The 14936-nt window shown below is 36.2% G+C and overlaps 1 protein-coding gene across 5 annotated transcripts in view; it reads right to left on the bottom strand.

Moving 5' to 3' along the window:
- KIF21A (kinesin family member 21A) overlaps nt 1-14936 on the bottom strand; it is a 100171-nt gene that overhangs the window by 17064 nt on the left and 68171 nt on the right. Inside the window, exons 19-29 of one of the 5 annotated variants that reach the window (XM_081330916.1) lie at nt 14435-14588; nt 13964-14161; nt 13159-13260; nt 12302-12467; nt 11791-11811; nt 8483-8543; nt 7542-7596; nt 6586-6803; nt 4603-4716; nt 3679-3807; nt 2257-2295 (exon numbers count right to left, since the gene is read on the bottom strand). In XM_081330916.1, the coding sequence (XP_081187042.1) occupies nt 2257-2295; nt 3679-3807; nt 4603-4716; nt 6586-6803; nt 7542-7596; nt 8483-8543; nt 11791-11811; nt 12302-12467; nt 13159-13260; nt 13964-14161; nt 14435-14588 (1257 nt within the window). The remainder of the gene's footprint in view (nt 1-2256; nt 2296-3678; nt 3808-4602; nt 4717-6585; nt 6804-7541; nt 7597-8482; nt 8544-11790; nt 11812-12301; nt 12468-13158; nt 13261-13963; nt 14162-14434; nt 14589-14936) is intronic. The other 4 variants (XM_081330918.1, XM_081330917.1, XM_081330920.1 and 1 more) reach the window with 4 other exon arrangements.

Raw genomic sequence — 14936 nt, 5'->3', positions numbered from 1 at the left:
CATACACTACTATTGGGTAAGGATATTAAACCAAATAATCTGCAAAGTCCCTGAATGATCTTTCCCAAACAATATATGACAGATTTCAATTTCCTCCATTGTGTTGTGCCTAACAGACAGAAGGTTCTTGAAGCAAGCCTCTCTCAGAAAGAGAGATGACTTGAAAGATTCTTCAACTTTCTATAGCCTTATAAGCACTGAACTCTGATCCAAAAATCCAGAAAATAGCAGTTGAGGGGCAGCAGGGAAGTTTTGAAGGAAATTACTCTATTTTCCTGGATCAAAGAACCTTTTTCAGCAAATGTGAAGCACATCTACACTTGCATGACCCCGTAACAAATTAAGCAGCATTAGGTTTGGTTAGTACTTGGATTAAAATTTTTGAAGAAATCCCAAGACTCTAATTTAGCGTGGAAAGTTGAAAAAGCATTTCAGAAAGCAATGGCAAACCATTTCTTCAAAGACACTAAGAAAACACCATGGACTTTTCCAGGTAATCAAATTTGCCTCAAGGGGATGAGAGATTTATAAACTTCTGTAAACAAGCAGACAACATTTAACATTGGATTAGGGAAAATGAGTAAGTTTAATGATGTATCAGGTACATATTTCGAATCTCATATCCATCAGCAAATCACTATCCTTGAGATTATACTAAAGCAGAGCCAATTGAATAGTACTTTTTCAAGATGTGAAACCTGAAAACTAAATTATAAAGCGAAGAAGTACAGAAGTCAATATTCCTATACTCTGTAGAATCAAACTGAATAGATCTATAACAGATCTGAAAGAGCTTATATATTAAGATGCTAATGTATAATATATATAATAAAAGAAAGAGTATGTAGATTAAACGAAGACTTAGGAAATATCAAAAATCTTTCTACTGTATGAGTTATAGATTAGAAGAGTGGAATATAATTGAAGCATGTATAGTTTTATACCTGCTTATAACCATAATTGTTGTACCAAGAAAAAGACAATAAATACCATAGGAAAAACTTAGTGTTAATAAACTGATAGAGCCTTCAAGTTATTCTATTTCTAACAAATTTGGATGTTTAAATAATGATTTAGACTCTTTGTACTTTTCAAATATAGGAGCTTTGTGTGTAAATAAAAACTTGCAGGAATATCATATAAGCAAGGATGAAAGAAACTATTCAAGAAAAAATATTGTTATGTTGTATAAGAAATTTCCAAGAAAATAAAAGCAAGTTAAACTGATATTCATTCCATTCAAAAAAAAAAGGAATTAAATGTGCCAGGAATCTGTCCATATGGGCTATAGATACATAGCAAAAATAGAGGTTTATGTGCCAAGAGATAGACACTCTCAGTAACAATGAAGAAACGATTAAAATCAGAAGAATTCTAGGTATTCGAAATGTTCTGTTATCTGAAAAATATCACTTGTTACTTCATTTCTGTTCATATATAAATGAAAGCACAACTTAAATTTAGGCAGTTGAAGAAAATTCTTATAAAAATTTCTAATTTGCAACATGTTGACTCACAATTTCTTCAACTTTTAGTTATATCCTAGTCTATTGTATGCAGTACTTTTTTTGTAAAAGAAAAAGGTGCCAGAACTCACACATGTCATACAACCCGCCTTGCCTACCCTACAAGGTTCCATCCCAAAAAGGTGCCGGAACTCCATTCTGAGCGTTCTATGACAAAAGCCCTGATTGTATGTATTGAGAACTGGTGGCAGGGTTTATTTTTGTCCTATGCTTAAGGTTTAAGAAGGACAAATGCTCTGTTTGGTTAGTGATAATTTCTATTTCCTTTACTCTGATGACACAGATTTCCCTTACAGATCGGCTGCTTTTAGCATCTTTTAAGATTCAAGAACTGTCGTGAATGTAAAATGAAAACATGTCTTTCCTACGTAGCTCATTATAGCTTGTCACTTTCAACAAAGCAAATTGAGAATGTTTGCCATGAGTTTATTAAAAGATTAAGAGAGAAAAAGATGTAAGTAAAAACAGGCACACCACCCGGACATGATTTCCAAAGAGAAATTAGTACACATGCTGGAGATCCTTTTTTTTAAAAAAAAAATCAAGCAGAAGAATGCTTCAGAAAATAAAATGATCCAAGAGACATACGAACATTTTGAGGAGCATGGGATTTTTTTTTAAAAAAAAACATCATGCAAAAATGTTTAGTTAGTTAATTTAGGAACTGCAAGTAAAAATATTAAGCATAACACTAAGAGTCCAGAAGATGGACAGGAGGAATCCATAGTACCTGTGTACCTCCGACAGAGAAGAATCACTTTCATCAGACCTACAATAAACAGTAGTAAGATTATGAAGAAAAATTATAGATATCATCAAAGTAAAGAAAGAAGGTGGGGGGGAGAGACAGCATTGTTACTAAAAGGTAGAAAAAAACAGTGTGTAAACTATACCCAAACAGGCCTAACCAGGTTTGGTAATGCTGGAAGAATATGCAGAAAACCCTTTTCACTAGGGAAAAATGGAGCTTCTGTCCAACTGACTTTCTACGAGACATTTCCAGCTTCTTTAATAATTCTTTTAAAAAGCTGTGGGAGAGAGAGCTTTGATAAAATGACTGAATTTGGTTAGCATGTAGCTTTCTGCCTTTTTGTTCACTTATATATGCATCGGGCGGGGGGGGGGAGGAGGGATCAGTTTTGCAATCACAGTCAAAACTGTTAATTTGCTGGTAAGAGATTAACCCTTTGTGTTTTCTTCTTATAAATCAAGGCGGAGTCATATGCTTGTAAGCCTTTAAAAATAGCCCAGTGTTAAAGAATACTACATCAGTATACTTTTAACAATTGAAGATACTGCATTCCTCAATACAGTCATCAGTTGAAGTTTGAATTATGAAAGCTCAAAGCAGACCAATAATTATTATATATCTTTATGTCCAATTTCAATAATTAACGCTACTGAGAATTGCTAATTCTTTTCGCTAGTATAAAATAGCTCAAAGCATAGGCTAAAAGATCTCAGTGGATTGTAAGAACTGTTAGAAACATGTATAGCAATCACAGATTTGGGGGGGAGGAAGATATTAAAAACAAAAGTATAGGAAGACAAGAAATAAAGGGGGGAAAAGGCCTACAACACTACTGCCAAAAACATAAAAGTTAAGCATAATATATTAACTCTGACAGTGCAACACATTTGCAATAAAGACTCTGGATGAATTCGAACTGCTACCGCTGAAAAAATAAATACTACACAAAGGAAGTACTGAAATTTCCTCTAGTTGATATTTCCAGTTCTCCCTTTGCCCTCAAAGTGTGGTTTCAGGCCAATGAGAGTGCAGATTGCCTATTAATCCACTTACATTGCAATGCAATAATTATATGAATGCTGACACCGCATCATTCAACAGCACAGAAACTCACAGGGTGTTCCCATGCTTGAAAAACATTTAAATGAAAACCTGACTATTCGGAGGGCACAAGAAAAATGATTTTACACAGGCATAAGTATAAATTTATGGATATTTCAGCAGGAAATGTTTACGTAAGTAGGAATGTCATATTTTAAGAGTGTGGAAGCAACAAATGGACTATATTTTTTAACTCTAGCATGAGATGGCCATAGCCAAAGCATTCTGAAGCTCTGTAGCAAGCTCACATGCGCTTTGGGTACCATGGCTGCTGTGGGGAGTTGGGTCTTTGTGACTTACTTATCCTTCTGAACTGATGGGCTTCCCTGAGAAACAGTGAGACGGCTAAAAACATTCAGTTCATTACGGGGACGGCTTGGTGGGGAAGGAGGAGGTGACAGACTAGCCTCTGAGGTTCCAGAATCTGAGCTACAAGAAAAAAATTAAACATTAAAAACCAATTGTAAATAAAAAAAACAAACAAAAAGCAAATGAAATAAAGAGGTTAAAATTAAGAAAGTACGCTAGGGACTAGGTCATTGATGTTTTGCTTGCTTCATTTAGAGCCTTGGTGGAGCAGTGGGCTAATGCCTCCTTAAGTAACACCAGCTGCCTGCAATAATTGCAGGTTCGCGTCCCACCAGGCTCAAGGTTGACTCAGCCTTCCATCCCTCCGAGGTAGGTAAAATGAGGACCCAGATTGTTGGGGGCAATAAGCTGACTTTGTAATAATGCCGCTTGGTGGGGGGGGGGGGCGAAAGCCCTAATAAGCAGGCATATACATAGAATGAAGGCTATTGCTAAGCACATTGGTTTGTGCTTAAATTGTAAGCCGCCCTGAGTCTTCGGAGAAGAGCGGGATATAAATGGGATTAAAAAAATAAAATAAAAAAATGTTTACTGCAAGCTCCTCTGGTAGAACATAAAGATTATAAAACATACCACCACGAGAGGGCAGTTTAATACCTTAAAACAAATTAAAGGCTATGGAAAGGGAAAAAAAAGTAAATATGAGAGCTCTACAATGGAAAATGTTGTTTCAAGATTGAGAACCCTCAATAATAAATAGTCAATATTAATGAAGTTTACACACTGCTTTTCAGTGTACCATTAAGTGAGATGCAGAAGTAGAGTTACAAAGGCAGCTTCTTCAAGAAAGCAAAATCACTTTCAATTTTGTACAACACAATCAATACAATTCACATTTGAAGTAAAGCATCTTACTGTTTTTGTTCTTTTGGCTTTGGCTTATCTACAGATTTATCGTAGCTTTTTCTCTTTGATACAGGTGAAGTTTCTGGTATTCTTTTTTCTGTTGGAGATGATAACTGTTTGGACCTGTCATAACAAAAAAAAAAGAATACTTGGGTAGACAATCATAATTTGATGACCGCGATTATCAGTAGAGTTTTGCTGAAGTTAGTTTACAAAACATCACCAGATTTTTTAAAAATACTGTAATTGCAGATTTTTTCATATACTATTATAATCCACTCAGAATGGACAGGCAGCATAACTCAACTAACTGTATGTAAGTAGGTAAGTATGTATAAACAATTTACAAGGGTGAATGCACTTGAATGGAAACGCATACATTATTCTTAAAGGTATAGTATCAAGGATGTTATGGGAAGAAGAGCTGATAGTAAGGGGTGGTGGTGGTGGTGACGAAAATAACACACATTAAAAGAATAACCTTCTGGGCCTTTTGTGATTAATTCTTTGTTATCATCTGGATCAGGATTTCCAAAATTTGAAGAGGTACAGAGCCCAGGGGGAGATATGAAGAAACTTTTAATTGTACCTTGTTATAATAAATCCAACTTTCCCCCAAGTTTTATTGTATTGTTTTCATTGTTCATTTGTGTTCATTTTAGTGTCTGGATTTTTAGGGGAGGTGTGTATATTAAGATTACACTAAAGGGGGATAAGATGGCAAAGATTTCGGCTTATTTGAAAGATCATTCGCAAGAACGTTATATTATGGAGTGGGAAAAATGGATTGAATATATTCAGAAGAAATATGGGACTAAAAAGTTTCACTTAGCATTTGAATAAGTCTTCCTTTCTTTTTTTTTCTTTTTTCTTTTTTTTATATGTAATATTAATATTGCTTGTAGTTATTTTATATGAGCTAGAGAGTGATAGATTTAAGAATTTATTGTTGGTAGCATATGGATGTTTATGATTGTTTTTTTTTTATACCCTGTACTTAGCTCTGGGAAGTCGGGGGGGGGGGGAGGGGGGAAAGGGGGGGAGGGGTAGGGAGGGATAGGTTGGGGAGGGGGAGGGGGGGATTGTTAAAGATAAAATGTATTTTAAAACTTTTCAATAAAAAAAAAAGATGGCAAAAAGTTTAGGAACCCCTGCTGTAGATGGATTTGGAATTCTTAGTCAACCTGGGCCTCATAACACTGGCTGTGATTTATAGGAGTTGAGTAAGGTAAAGGTTCCCCTGCCCATGCGTGCTAGTCGTTTCCAACTCTAGGGGCCGGTGCTCATCTCCGTTTCAAAGCCGAAGAGCCAGTGCTTGTCTGAGGATGTCTCCGTGGTCATGTGGCCGGCATGACTAGACGCCAAAGGCGCACGGAACACTGTTACCTTCCCACCGGAGTGGTCCCTATTTTTCTACTTGCATTTTTACATGCTTTTGAACTGCTAGGTTGGCAGAAGCTGGGACGAGTAACAGGCGGTCACTCTGTTACGCGGCACTCGGGATTCGACCCGCCAAACTGCTGACCTTCTGATCAACAAGCTCAGCGTCCTAACCCACTGAGCCACCACATCCCTTAGGAGTTGAGTAGTTCCAACTTATTAATCAGGGCTTCAAGTTAGGGTGGCTCCTTTAAAGATATTTCAAGAGGAACTCCTTTATAGAGAGGGTACTCTTCATGCGAACAAAACAGGTATCCTTTACCAATATCGTTAACCACTGCTGAACTTTATACATCTAAATACAATAAATAAAACTATTCATTTCTATTCTTGTTCAACGTTTAGACTGGGTTTTAGGATTACAGGCCAAGAAACTGCCTAAAGTTATCTATGCAGAACTATTTAATGTTAAAATTGTATGACAGTTTCACTGGAGACACTGGAGTTCCTTTGAACAGAAAGTTGATCTCCGGGTATCCTGAAGCCGAATGAAATGTGGCCAAACATGTATTAAGGAGTCAAGAGGAAGTCAGTGGACTGTACATATCTTACATGCTGGCAGCCTTAGAAGGCAAGGGTGACTGCAACAGAAGGGCCTCTTTGTCCCTGGCAGGCAGTTCTTTCATGTCAGAATCCATTCCACTTTCTTGAGCTTCTGCAACCGAGGCAAGAGGACTAGACACAACTGACTCTCCTGCACTGACGTCTGATGTTAAATCACTGCTATCAGCATAAAGCAATTCCATCTGGGTTGTTGTCCTACGGCGTGCCTGAAACAGATTGGAAAAGGAAGAACAATACAGTAACAATCTATTCCTTTTCCGAACTTGAAGGATAGTCTGAAAGGAAGGTAGACCAGTACTATTTACTTGATACTAAAGTTTAAATTGTTCATCATCTACGCTGAAAAAGGCAGCTATTGTCTGAAGGTGACTAGTTTCATTAATGGTTTGTTGATCGCGAGTAGTAAATGGGCTAGAACACTGCAAAGATAAGCTTACTCTTACATTCTTCTGATTCCCCTTGTCAAAGCAGGAAGCACAAAGACCACTTTGAACGAGAAAGTTCTCTTATTTTCTTCCAGGTTTTAGTCAGTCAATCAGATCATGAAAGAACTAGGAAAACTTGTAAGAAAACTTGTAAGAAAAAACTAGAAAAATCTGGTGTCTAAAAGAGATGATCACTTTCCCTTCTAACATTCTGAATTTGGGCAGTTTCAAAGGCTGGAAATGAACTGGAGACACCCTGTATGGACAATGATGATACCATACTATTGACCGCTGCACATGCCAGCAGCTAACTGATCTTGATGGACTTTTTCGAAAGCTAAGCAAAGTTGATCCTGGATGTGAGAAAATCAGGAGATCCCTAAGCATAGCCTAGATTGGGAAACATAGAGCATCAAACCATTTCTCTGTTGTTGCCAAAACCCAACAAGGACGTCTCCACAGTGCAAGCTTAATTCAATATGATTTCTTTACCTTGATCGTGTTTTACTCATAACTTACCTTACTTTTAGGCTTGACTTCACTACAAAGTTTCATAAGATCTGAAGATAAAGAACTGCAAACAAAACCATACATTTAGTGGTAAGACCTCATGGATACAAGGTACCCCTCCTCCACTGTGAGTGAGTGAGTGTGTGAGTGTGTGTGTGTGTGTGTGTGTGTGTGTGTGTGTGTGTATGAAAGTTAAGACTTATATGACCATTTATCTTATGTGCCATCTTGGTATGGTTCACAATAATAGCAATAACAACATAGAAAGAACAGTAAAAAATAGCATCCAAAAACAATTCACATTGCCCTAAAACAACACTCTCCATAAACCATAATAATCACCAGGCTCCAGCCTCGTTCTATCTCAATGCCTTGTGGAAAAGCCCACTTTTAAAATCTTCTGGAAGGCCGGATTTCAGACCTGACATATATGTTCATCCTATCATTATTATCCCATAAACATGTTCTTACTCTAACATAGTTTTCTTCCCATCACCTGTTTAGACAGGATATACAGAGGTTGAACACGTGAAAGGCTCCCCCAAAGTAAAGACTGAATATGTGCTATGATTCCAGATGTTGTATTTATCTACATTTTCCCCAAAGGACTAACGAGGAGAGAATTGGCCTTAAGAGCCTATGGGTTTGTAATTTGTTTTTATCCAGATTATCTGAGTGATTGAGATGTATCCAGACTTCATATTTGTCAATATACATACATGCGTGTGCGTGTATGTGTGACAGTGTGTATACAAAAGTAGATGTTCAAGAACTCAAACTAAGCTATTTTCTTACAGTTAAAGAAAAAGTTCATGGAAATATATATGTTAACTATCTACAACAACAGCTTATCCCCTTTGCTTACCTTTATTTTCTATAGAATCTGTTCAAGAAAATACTGAGAAAGGTTATATTGAAAATTTAATGACTACAGTTTCCATTGATCTCACCTTCCTTCAGCGCCTGGACTATTCAAAGGAACATCTTCATCAGTACTGTCTTCCACATTTTCTAGAAAAGTTTCAAAATCATTATGTTTGTTGGCCAATTTCAATTCAACAATATATGTATCTATTCTAAGGACTTTTCAAACTATCTAGAGATCAGAGGGAGAGTAATTAGTACTGTATAGTATTCTAATAACAGCTTTTACTTAAAATAACATTCAATTGAACTGACCTAGTTTTCCATAATATCCATAAATGGAATCCCTTTGTTGAACTCACTTTTTAAATTTTTCTGAATCAATAGAAATAGCTTATATTTTCTCATTGTCAATCATCCATATAGAGAAGAAAATTGTAAAGACGTCAAGGAAGTAGAGATCACACATAAAATGGCATAGCATCCCAGCACTTAGTCCACCAAGTATTTGCTGCTTAGAAAATTTATTCTGATTTGCATTAGTAAAATATAAATTCACGAAATTGTTACTATAACAATTTGCTTAAGAGAAGCACCTGCTTGAGAAAGTTCCATATAACTAATACCAAATAGGGCTCCAGATTTATTGTTGGATATAAATTCAACATTTAATATTCACAAGAATACTAGTTGCTAGAAGAAAACCATTTCAAGATACTGAAATACTCATTTCTGTCATCCAATACTTATTCTGATCTGGTGCCAGCTGAAGCTGGATAAAGCCTTCTCAAGATCACTATGTGAATCAAGGACCAAAATAAAATTTTAAAAAACATTAATAGTAGTAGTTATTCAAATTTCTAAATAGATTTCAACAGAGGTTAAAAAACATTTGTGAAAATGCCAAAATGGAGGTCAAGAACCCCAAAATGCCCATTATAAGTATTCAGATGCTGAAAGAGACCCTCTGTTTCACAGCTGAAAGAAGATCACTTTCTGTAGTATAATAATAACAACAATAAAGTTTGGAAGGGACCTTGGAGGTCATCTAGTCCAACCGCCTGCTCAGGCAGGAAACCCTATACCATTTTGGACAAATGGCTGTCCAGTCTCTTCTTAAAAACTTCCAGTGTTGGAGCATTCACCACTTCTGGAGGCAGGTCGTTCCACTGGTTAATTGATCTAACTGTCAGGAAGTTTCTCCTTAGTTCTAGGTTGCTTCTCTCCTTGACTAGTTTCTATCCATTACTTCTTGTCCTGCCTTCAGGCACTTTGGAGAATAGCTTGACTCCCTCTTCTTTGTGGCAGCCCCTGAGATACTGGAACATGCTATCATGTCCCCCCTCGTCCTTCTCTTCATTAAACTAGACATACCCAATTCCAGCAGCCATTCCTTATATGTTTAGCCTCCAGTCCCCTAATCATCTTTGTTGCTCTCCTCTGTACTCTTTCTAGAGTCTCAACATCTTTTTTACATGGTGGTGGCCAAAACTGGATGCAGTATTCCAAGTGTGGCCTTACCAAGGCATTGTAAAGTGATATTAATACTTCACGTGATCTTGATTCTATCCCTCTAGTAATGCAGCCTAGCACTGTGTTTGCTTTTTTTGGCAGCTGCAGCATACTGCTGGCTCATATTTAAGTGATTGTCCACTAGGACTCCAAGATCCCTCTCACAGTTACTAGAAAAAGAGCTGTAAGCTGGCTTCTACAGTATATATCTAAAGGGAATGCTAGTCGCATGTAAATTGTCTGCTTTAGTTCCATTCTCTCTGAAGTAAGGGAAACAAATGAAGGCTAGGGAGAGGACTTTGAAATCCAATTTGATCCTGTGCATAATTTTAGGGATCCAAAAATATACAGTAAATCTTTAACAGACTAATGAGAGGAAGGGCTGTTCCCTAAAATAGAATGTTAAATCTGTATAAAGTTTTACATATGTACATTGTACACATGTATAAAGTGGGAATGGACTCTTAACTATATATCTTTCATATTTTATGCATGTATAAAATGGCAAATGGAAACGCAGAGTACAAACAGATCTGGCCTATGCATCTGAAGCCTGCTAAACAATACCCTTTTAAATGAAAATGATGAACCTGGAAGGAGATGCCACTGTTGTGTCCATTTATTCACGTGAAACAGTGCTAAATATCAGTGGTTATGAAAATAGCTTGAAAGTCCACAAAAATGGCATTTATATGAAAGATTTCATATTTGAAACTTTAAGTCAAGGTAGGCAAATTGGCGGCTTTCATACATTTTGAACCTTTTGCCATGGGCTATTTGACAAAGGTGAGCACATGACCCTAGGTCAGGGGTAGGCAACCTCGGCTTTTATGACTCATGGACTTCAACTCCCAGAATTCCTGAGTCAGCATAGCTAACTCAGGAATTCTGGGAGTTGAAGTCCATGAGTCATAAAAGAGCCGAGGTTGTCTACCCCTGCCCTAGGTCTAGGACACTGCAACTGTTATAAATAGAAACCAGTTGCCAAACATCTGAATTTTAATCACGTGTCCATGGGGATGCTGCAAAAGTCAGAACTGTGAAAAATGGTCGTAAGTCACCTTTTTCAGTGCCGTTGTAACTTTGAACAGTCACTAAATGAACTGTTGTAAGTCAAGGACTACCTGTATATTTAATACAATAGCCAGTACAATTCAGTTATAGCAACTAGCAACTGGGCATTCTTACTAGCATTCTACTATTCTTACTTAATGCAGATTGAAAAAAGCGACATAATTATATGGATTGACACTACACATATAATAAAGTCTCTCATTTCAGCTCAACTTCATTCTTGGCCCTTTAACAAAATGGTTTGTACTAGCACTGAATATGCCCATCTCTGCAATGCACACTTAAATATCCATCATATTTATAATGAAACTTTTCAAGTTAAACATTCAATTCCCCATAAAGTAGAAAAGGGAGCTGCTAAAATGCGTTAAAATTATGTTAACAAACAGTAATTGTTACATGTGTTATAATAAGAACACAACTGTATCAGGAACAGCCTAGTAGCTACAGCATCCAAATGAACAAAAAGATAAGCTTTTAAGTACATTCACAATGGTTGCATTCATGCCTGCTTCAGTTATCATCCAACTAGTAATTTTTGGTAACAAAAGAAACTTCTAAATAAAACAACTCTGTAAGCGTATAACAATAAGCATATCTGCATGGGCATCTGCAGGAGGGAAGCAAGGGAGAACAAATAAAATTGTCATTTGCTGTGTGATGGCATCGTGGCACCCATGTACATTTCCCAGATAGTACATGCAGACTTTATGGACGTTCACACTCAATGATGTGCCAGTTAGTGTACACATATAATTATTAGTATCTCATGCAGCTATGCAGGACACAAAAAGCTATACATACTTACCCAATGGTATGCTATCTAGGTCTGTGTAAAACAACAGTAAGGAGGAAACAAAAATCAACACGCCAATCAAAACCAATAAATTAGCAGAATGGCCAATCAAAGAGACCTTCAGATTAAGACTATCAGAACTATCAGAATAGATGCCATAGATGACACAAAACTAGCTTTTTTAGAACTGTATGGAGAAACTAAATTTAAATACTGAGAATTTTATTTTAAGTACTTCAATTTGCAGACCATTTAATTCGGTAGATAAAATTACTTAGTAATTGAATCATGCTCTAAAACCAATTAACTACACTTTCCCCCTTGCATTTCATTGGTAAAGAACAGATCATTTGCAACAAGAATGAAACACCTTTACATGCACTAACTTTGAGTCACATTTTATCATATAATTTAAGTACAGCATCTATTCGTAAGACACTAATGGAAAGACATTCCATACACCATGCTTCATAAGCAAATCCAGCAGGCAATATAATTCCATTTTGCAGAACATTCAGGTTACCTTGTAATGCATGGCCCAGTAAAGCATCTAGTTCAGGGTTTAATTCTGCTTTCTCTTTCAACATGTGAAATAAGAGTTGGTTTTGGGTAGCGGTGGTGATTTCAGTTTGCTTAAGGCGTCCTTCAAGAACTTTGATTTGAGCCTCTTTTTGAGCTGCATGGAGACCCTGTTAAAGATTTTAAAAACTGCCTTATTGTACTTCTTTTGAAAAACCTCAATGTGACTAACTACTTTATATACACATGTCAGAATCCATTTATATCATATTCATAAATGTATCTTTAAAACATTATTCCATGGATCCTGCCATCTCCCGAGGAGGGAACGGATGTGTACTGAGCCTGTATTAGGCATTTCAAAGGAAAAGAGAAGCCTTTTGAACTGGGGGAACAAAAGAGGGGGGTTAGGGTAGGATCATCTGGCTTGTGTCACGGAAGAGAGCAATAAACATAAAAGGTCCTAAGTTCCTTTTTCCCACGGGAGGGATGATACGAGGTAAATGATGGGGGACTGACCAAATGGGGTTAAGGGGGGGTTGAACCGGGAACTCTTTATAAGGGTTTAGTTTGTAGAACAATATTAAGTCCTGTCTTGTATTCCTACAACCAAGCATGTCATAGTAAAGATTTCTTTTGGACTAAGATTTGGCTCCAAGAGTTTTGTCTTCCTAAGACGTGGTTTGGGGTGGGTCCTGACAACACAAATGAATACATTTTGTTAGATGTGAGAGCCCACTTGAAAGTCAATGGAATAATCACCAAATATTGAACTTGAAAGAAATATATCCTCTGCCTCCTAGTCAAACAATGGTTTCAATGTTATTAATTCCAGAAAAACCCCTTCACTCTGTTGATTACCTTATTAATGCCCATAGTAAGGAAATGATCAAGCAAATAACGAGCTTCAGTGAGAGTACAGGCGTTAATAACAGCTGTAACATCTAAAGTGTCTCCTTCTTCCTGTACCAACAACAGGAAACAGTCAGAAATATTATACCTTAAGAATTTTTGAAATTGGAAATTTTATTAATAAAAAGACAAAAACTTTCTATAAAATTGAACATGTATTAATCAAATGGGTTAGTTGTAATTCCAATGCAAGCAATTATGTATACTTTTGCACAAGGCATCAGAATATTCAGAACTGAATATAATATAAATATGTATACTGAAGTTTAATAACAAATGAAGCAAAATTCCAACTACTGCCTCATTGCTCTTTCAAGTAAGAAATGTTCACAAAGAAAGATATAAAAAAATGTTACCAACACAACTAAATTGATAGTTCTATCTGTATGCAAAATAAAAATAAAATCCATTTTTTATTTCAGTCGTAGACCAACATAAAATTACAATCAGGAAAAATTATACCCGTTTTAATAAAATGCAGGTAGTCCTCAATTTACAACCCAAAACTGGGATCAGAATTTCTATTAAGCTTTAAGAGCAACACCAACACCTTAAATGGTTTTCACCAATCCAGATTGTTCTGTTCAGTTATCATACAGTCCCTATATCTTACATGGGTTAGCAGCTCAGACACAATATTTTCAAAGTCAGCCCTATGTAAAGTTAATTTCATAGGAAGTAAAAGCTTCAAAAAGATAATTACATTGTCTATTGAAACTTAATACTTTTTTAAAAATATGTGGGGCTGGCCTACCTTTGCTTCTTCCATTTGCATGATATTTGCTTGGCAGTCAGAAATACTATCATTGATGTAATCTATATTGGCCATTAGTGACTCCATCTCTTCGTTGATATTATGGATGCTTTTATCTATATCTGGGATACCCTCTTTGATTATTCTCTCCCTTCTTCTGGCAAGCTTTTCTTTCCTTTTGGTAAGTTCTTCACGTTGCTAAAATTCAGAAGTGTACAGAACATATCAGCTGGGAAATGTAGACATTCCGATATTTTATGGGGGTAAAGAAAGAACATTAAATCTATTACGTTCACTGTATTTTTGTGGGAAAGAAACAATGTTCAGCCTCTATAATGCAAAAGTAGTTGGTCTTTAAAATCTTTAGAGTTTGCATCACATTTACATGTATATTACTAGGGGGGGGTGTAATGCAAAAAAGACAATTTTAAAAGCCAAAATGTATAACAGAGTATCTGAAATAAGCTGTACCTTCAATAACCTATTCATATCGCTTTCCATATTAGATATGGTCATCTTCTGCATAATAATCTCTGTTAATCGCCGCTCAAGTAACTGCCATTTCATTCTTGCACTCCTGGAAGTATAAACTCTTGAAGTCATTGCTTTCCTTTGATATTTACTCCTGTAAACAATTCAGAAATGTATATCATTTAACAATTCAGAAATGTATAACAACGTAACATCTGAGTTATGTTTTGTGCCAGCAGCAGTACGAGAAAACACCAGCCTTAATATTTAAAACCTCTGGCACGGAAAGAAGTAATACTAATTTTCAGAAATATAAACATTGGTTCCAGATATGTGCTCAGTACTATTGCAACACCTATTTTGTTTTACAAACATTTAAATCAAATAGTTCCCAACATTCCAGAATTATATCCTATCTCTGATATCATATCCCTATTAGAAATGTGTTATCATCAGATATGAAACCTGGAGATGTTCAATAATTTTAAAAAATAGATATTAG

Source organism: Vipera berus (genome assembly GCF_964194415.1).
Source record: "Vipera berus genome assembly, chromosome: 6".
Lineage (NCBI taxonomy): Eukaryota > Metazoa > Chordata > Lepidosauria > Squamata > Viperidae > Vipera > Vipera berus.
This window is presented reverse-complemented; position numbering and strand designations above follow the sequence as displayed.